Here is a 7508-nt window from a genome sequence, read left to right as displayed (position 1 = left end):
AATTTTGTAGTTGTATTTACAGCAAAAATATTCATGTTTCATAATATAATAATAGTTTAATAATTTAATATTTTTACACTTATGTCAGACTTGATTTATGATTAATAATATGATCTATTGATCTATTTTTTGACATTTGACTCAGACTTGATTTGTTATGAATAATATGATCTATTTGTTTAAGACAATTAGGTTAAAATATAAAATAAAATAGTTAAGTGCAATTTAAAGTGAAATAAATTAAAAATAAAATTTTTGTTGTATTTACAGCAAAAATAATCATACTGTGATATATTAAGTTAACATTAAATAAAATTACTAATACCATAACATAGAATTTTGGTCATGTCTATTAGGTTCATAAATAAAATAAAAACGTTAAGTGAGATTTAAAGAGAGAGAAATTGAAAATACATTTTTAGTTGTATTTAACGCAAAAATAATCATACTGTGATATATACAGAAAATTAATTGAAATAAAATTGTTAATACCATGATATATTGAATAAAATAAAATAAGCTAATAAAATAAAATAATATAAAATAAAATAAAAGTGAGAGAGATGAAAAATTATTTATATATGTGACCCTGGACCACAAAACCATAAGGGTCAGTTTTTTTTTTTAGATTTATACATCATCAGGTGAATAAATAAGCTTTCCATTGATGTATGGTTTATTAGGATATGACAACATTTGGCTGAGATACAACTATTTGAAAATCTGAAAAATCAAAAACATCTAAATATTGAGAAAATTGCTTTTAAATTTGTCCAAATCAAGTTCTTAGCAATGCATATTACTAAAGTTTTGAAATATTTAAATATCAACCCATACAATGTATACCCATATATATATGAAGACTGACAGCCTAAGTTGCCATTCGCCTGAAAGGAAACATTTCCGACAAAAACTTTCATTTAGGAGTGAACTATTCCTTTCGGATTTTTCTTTTTACATTTAGTTTCGTTGCGCAGATTATTGAAATGATGCACGAGTCTTTACAGTGAAATAATCCACGCTTTACAAAACTGTGAAAGTTAATCTTCTCTGTATTATTCAGTCTCGTGTAAAAAGTCTTACAGTTTCGCCCACGGAACACCGACGAGAGTGAAGGAGAGCAAGATTGGAAGCGAAAGAAAGCCGTCCGTTACTCTTTAGCCTCCTGCTCAGTTTGGGCCTGTCCCATGGCGTGCGCTTCGGCCGCCAGGTGCTCTTCCAGTTTAATGGAGAACATGGTGCTGTTGGTCTGCACGCTCTCGTCCAGCTCGCTCAGCAGCTCGCCCTCCTTGAAGTCCGTCAGGCCCTCGTCCTTGTTGTTGTTGTTGGAGGGGAAGCCCACGGGCGGCTCTTTTAGCTTGCCGGCGTGGTTGATGTAGAAGCGCTGGTTCTGGAAGAACTTGATGATGGTGTGTTTGGGCAGGTCCAGCTGGGCCGAGAGCGTGTGGATGGCCTCCTCGTCCGGATACAGGCCCACGTCCTGAATGAAGCTCTGCAGGATGCCCAGCGCCTCCATGGAGATGCGGTTGCCTTGGCGGCTCTTGCAGCGGGTCTCGTCTTCGGTCTCGGCGGGCGATGCCGTGGAGGGTTGTCGCGGGGGCAGCCGCGGTCCCATCTGCTGCTGCTGTTGCTGCTGCAGGGGCTGCTGGGATAGGAGAGGCTGAGAGGGGTGTGGCAGGGGCAGTGGTGCTTGGAGCTGAGAGGGAGGCTGTTGATGAGTCTGAGAGGGGAGAGAGACAGACAAACATGGTACATGTCAAATTCAAGTGAAGATTTCTGCCTTAAATTAATTTTTCCAATCCAACCACGTAAGCTATTTTACAACAGTTCTGAATGTATCTGAACTCAAGTGTTTATTAATTATATTTAAGTTTTGCAATGATGTGGATTTGTTTATTTGTTTGGAATTTGGTCCATTAATATAATAAAACACTTTTTTTTGTACTTTTTAGTGCCCAACCACCTTTTGAATGAGTCTAAACTATAGAACTATAATTTATCTATTTTTAAGTTTTAAATTTTTGCTTATTCTGAGATGTTTGCACAAATGTTGGACTTATTCATTTATTAGAATTTATTTGATCTATTGGTTTATTAAAATAAAATAAAATTAACCTGCCACATGCCAAATTCAAGTTTTTCATTAGTCTAAAATTTTTTTTAATAAAATAAAAACCTGCCACATGCCAAACGCAAGTTGTTCATGATTCTAATAAAATAAAATAAAATAAAAAATAAAATTAACCTGCCACATGCCAAATTCAAGTTTTTCATGAGTCTAATAAAATAAAATAAAATAAATTAATAAAATAAAATTACCCTGCCACATGCCAAACGTAAGTAAATAAAATAAAATAAAAAAATAAACCTGCCACATGTCAAACACAAGCTTTTCATGAATCTAATAAAATAAAATTATAAAATAAAAAAAACCTGCCACATGCCAAACTCAAGTTTTTCATGAGTCTAAAATAAAATAAAATCAATCAATAAAATAAAATAAACCTGCCACATGTCAAACTCAAGCTTTTCACGAAACTAATAAAATAAAATGAAAAAAAAAAAAAAAAAAAAAAACCTGCCACATGCCAAACTCAAGTTTTTCCACGAGTCTAATAAAATAAAATAAAATAAAATAAAATAAAATAAAATAAAATAAAATAAAATAAAATAAAATAAAATAAAATAGATAAAATAAAATATACCTGCCACATGCCAAACTCAAGTCTTTCACGAGTCTGAAAAAAAAAAGATAAGATAAAATAAACCTGCTACGTGCCAAACTCAAGTTCTTCATGAGTCTACTAAAATAAAATTGAATAAAATAAAAAAATAAACCTGCCACATGCCAAACTTAAGTTTTTCATGAGTCTAATAAAATAAAATAAAATAAATGAATAAAATGAAATATACCTGCCACATGCCAAACTCAAGTTTTTCACGAGTCTGAAAAAAATAAAAAATAAAATAAGATAAAATAAACCTGCTACATGCCAAACTCAAGTTCTTCATGAGTCTAATAAAATAAAATAAATTAATAAAATTAAATAAACCTGCCACATGCCAAACTCAAGTTTATATTGAGTTTAAAATAAAATAGAATAAAATAAAAAATAAACCTGCCACATGTCAAACTCAAGTTTTTATGAGTCTAAAAAAAAAAATAATAATAATAATACATTAAAATTCTTTCATATCCAATTCCTAAGTTAGTTGACTTACAAGTTTAAAATGACTTTTTTTAATGAAAGTCACTCTTCAGAGTGGTATGTTTTGAACTCATAAGTTGACTTTTTTTGCATTAAGTTCCTAAAATAATACAATTTATAAAATTAAGTGAAACAATAAATAGTACATTTAAGTGAGAAAGACGCAAGATGATAAAGACTAATTTTCTAGTTTAATTTCCAGCAAACTATATTGTTATATATACCATTAGGGTGCTATAAAATGACTCATATTATGATATATGATTTTGGTTTCGTCGCCCACTTCTAGCAATCAGATGTGTGGATTTTATAGCTTTACCTGTTCCCGCTAATGCTCGGCTGTTAACTCGAATGCGAACTCTTTCATCAGAATATTCGCATAAAAAGTGTGGGTCTGTTGATTGCTTATCAAGCCCTATTCAAAAGCTGTTGCTTAACACGCTAAATACAGACTCAATATGTGGCGAGATCTCATCGCGGGAGATGTGCGTCGTGCGAGCGCTATCGGTGTCTGTGTTTAGGCCACTTTCACGTCGGTGTAAACATATGACACATTTGCTCTAAAATGCGCCATTGTTTGCGAGTTTAGGCCATTGTAACCGGCAGCTGCTGTTTTCCATGCACCATACAGACTGCTTTTCCTGGGACATTCCCAAGAGGAACGGGAACGCTCGATAACATTTTTTTGTAAATATGCCAGTCTCCTGATAACATATCAAAGACACTGGAATACAATGAGTAGAAATAAATGGTACATGAGCATGATGTCCAGATGCATTTTTGTACATCAAGGTCAACATCTGACATTCGTTGAATTAAACTTAAAGTATATTTTTACTTTTAAAAACAATTCCTGAAGAAAGTGTTTGCTATTGCAAAAAGTTTTAGTAACAATGTTACTATGAGGCTGAAGTCAATGGAATTAACTTTACATTGTATGTAAAATCTCTTTACTATGGTAAAAAAAAACAAATCACTGTAATGTATGGCATCTTGTGTTTTATGATGCATGCATTTACATTTTCATTTATTTAAATGCTTGGTAACACTTTAAAATTAGGTCTTAACATTATTCAATTCATTCATTAACATGCTTTTTACAGTGTTTATTCATAGTGCATTAACTAATGTTAAAAGGTACAATTTTTATGTTAAAATTATTTGTCAGAGTTGTAAAACTAAATAAAATATTACTGGGCTATATTTTACAAGAAAAAACTATTTTCTTGTTTCTTGTCATATGGGGACTTACTTGTGGAAATTTTTTCTTAGTGATTTTTTTAATATAAAAAAATTAAATAAATATTAAAACTATATATATATATATATATATATTTTTTTTTTCTTTTTTTTTTCTTTTTTTTTTTTTTTAATATTACTATTTTTATGGGTAGTGTGTGAATCTTAATTAATTAATGAATAAATAAATAAATAAAAATCCAGGTCACATTTTACACCAGAAGTTTAATTATAAAATAAAACAAAATAAAATAAAATATTTTTTTTTTTTAAGCCAAACTTATGGTCACATTTCACATTAAAAAAAGTATTATAAAATAGTTTGTTTTATTAAAAAATAAATAAAGAAAAGAAAAAGAAAAAGGAAAAGGAAAAAAAGAAAAGAAAAGAAAAGAAAAGAAAAGAAAAGAAAAGAAAAGAAAAGAAAAGAAAAGAAAAGAAAAGAAAAGAAAAGAAAAGAAAAGAAATATTGTAAGCCTAATTTTCTTTAAGGCTAAATTATGGTCACATTTCACATTAAAAAAAGTATTATAAAATAGTTTGTTTTATTTAAAAAAAAAAAAAAAAAAAAATATTGTAAGCCTAATTTTCTTTAAGACAAATTTACGATCACATTTTACATTTACATTTACACATAAAACAATTATAAAAAGTTTATTTTATAAAAAAAAAACAATTAATAATAAAATAAAATAATAAAAAAAAGTAAGCCTAATTTTCTTTAAGCCACTTTTACATTTTGCATAAAATAATAATAAGATTTATTAAAGTTGATTATTTTATTAAAAAAAAAAAAATTGTAAGCCTTTTTTTCAATGTAGAAAAAAACATTTTTTTTTCAATGTTTAAAATATTGAAATTAACTAACATGCTACAGACGTATGTTAATTTTTAGTTAAACTAATGTTAACTAATGAAACTTTATTGTCAAGTGTAGCCAAACGACATCTGATCTGCAAATCTATAAACCTCCATCATTCATGCATGGATCTCGTCGCCTTAAGTGGTGAAAATGGAAGTAAATAAATGTTTTTCTTCCCCGCATGCTATTTTCTTGGAATGACCATATGCTTGCGAGTAAACTAAATAATATCTGATCAAACACACAGCTGTAACCACAACAACTGTGGGATTTTTGTGATTAAATATGGATTCGGAATAGTGATGAATTTATTAAAATAGCTAGCTGTCCTTAATATCTAAATGCAGACAAATGATGTTGCTAATGACTGTTTTGCTTACACAGCAGCGGAGCGCAAAATCACCAGCGTTCCAAAAACTTATACGGCATCTCCAAACTGATCAAAACAGATTTAATTAGACATGTTTGTGGTAAAAATAAAAATAAAGAAAGCATTACCATATGGTTACCATATGCAAACCATTTCAAGTTGAATTACCAGCAAAAATAACTTGTGAAAAAAAGGTACAAAAGCTGTCACTGATGACAATGCTCTTACAAAAGGTACTAATATCTACAAATTTAGCTACTAGTGTGTACACCTGAGGTACTAATGTGTACTTTTAAGCTATTAATATGCACTTTTTGGCTGTAAATAATAGACAAAGGTGTCTCTTCTGAATAGGTACTGGACCACAGCTTTTGTACCTTTTTGTCTGAGTGTATATTGTGTGTTTGTGAGTCTGACCTGTAAGGGGTCGGTGGGCATATGCAGCAGGTGAGGAGGTCTGTCCGCATGGTGCTGCTGTCCTCCGTTGCTCTCCTGCTCATATATAGCGTCACGCTCAACTTGGGACAAACTGAGGAAGCGGCGAATCATGGACAGGTTCTCCCAGAGCGTGCGGTTCTCTGGAGATGGGTCCTCTTTCCAGCGCAGAAGTTCACATAGCCAGCCCTGCCGGAGAACACAAACACACAAGTCTAGGTTAAAATGAAACAAATACATTCTATGTTTAAGGTATGATTTTTAAATGTCTCTAAAATAAGTCTCTTATGTCCAAGGCTGCATTTACACTAACGTTCAAAAGGTTGTTTTTACTAAAAAAAGATTCTTATGCTTATCAAGGCTGCATTTATTTGATCAAAAATCCAGAAAAAACTGTAATATTGTGAAATATTATTTCGATGTAAAATAACTGCTTTCTATGTGAATATATTTCAAAATGTAATTTATTTTTGTGATGCAAAGGTGAATTTTCAGCATCATTGCTGCAGTTTCCAGTGTCACATGATCCTTCAGAAATCATTCGAATATGCTGATTTATTATCAAAAAGTTGAAAAGAACAGCATTTATTTAAAATAGAAATCTTTTGAAACAATATAAGCTACCAAGTTTGTGAAATTAATACTTTTATTCTGCAAGGATTTGTTAATTTGATAAAAAGTGATAGCAAAGACCTATTCTATTTTGAATAAATGTTATATATATCAATTTTTTAAATTTTATTTATTAAAAAATCCTGAATAAAGAATCATATTACTGTTTCCAACATTGATAATAAAAGTAATAAATCAGCATATTAGAATGATTTCTGAAGGATCATGTGACACTGAAACTACAGTGATGATGCTGAAAATTCAGCTTTACATCACAAGAATAAATTATATTTTAAAATATATTAAAATAAAAAACTATTATTTTAAACTGTAATAATATTGTACAATATTACAGTATTTTCCCCTGTATTTCTAGCCTTTATGAGCATAAAATTTTTATTAAATACTGTGTATTTAATAAAAAAAAATATGGAAAGATTGTAAAATATTATTACAATTTAAAATAACTGTTTCTATATAAATATATTTTAAAATGTAATTTATTTTTGTGATGGAAAGCTGAATTTTCAGCATCAATACTCCAGTCTCCAGTTTGACATGATCCTTTGATTTGATGATTTGCTGCTCAAGAACGATTTCTGATTATTATCAATGTTGAAAGTAGTTCTGCTGCTTCATATATTTGTGGAAAATGTTTAATATTACACTTTCTGAATATAAAGTTCAAAAGAACAGCATTTATTTAAAGTATAAATTTGTCCTAACATTTTAAATGTCACTTTTGAGCAATTTAATGCATCCTTGTTTAATAAAATATTAA

The 7508-nt window shown here is 29.8% G+C and overlaps 1 protein-coding gene across 3 annotated transcripts in view; it reads right to left on the bottom strand.

The window, feature by feature from the left end:
* Positions 1-838: 838 nt before the first annotated feature.
* The window catches only part of satb1b (SATB homeobox 1b), a 74956-nt gene continuing 68286 nt past the window's right edge, over positions 839-7508 (bottom strand). For all 3 annotated transcript variants that reach the window (XM_073847418.1, XM_073847420.1, XM_073847419.1), the window contains exons 12-13: positions 6098-6304; positions 839-1720 (exon numbers count right to left, since the gene is read on the bottom strand). In XM_073847418.1, coding sequence (XP_073703519.1) covers positions 1151-1720; positions 6098-6304 — 777 coding nt within the window. In that variant the 3' untranslated portion in view covers positions 839-1150. The remainder of the gene's footprint in view (positions 1721-6097; positions 6305-7508) is intronic.

The sequence above is a fragment of the Garra rufa genome, chromosome 9 (assembly GCF_049309525.1).
Source record: "Garra rufa chromosome 9, GarRuf1.0, whole genome shotgun sequence".
Taxonomy (NCBI): domain Eukaryota; kingdom Metazoa; phylum Chordata; class Actinopteri; order Cypriniformes; family Cyprinidae; genus Garra; species Garra rufa.
This window is presented reverse-complemented; position numbering and strand designations above follow the sequence as displayed.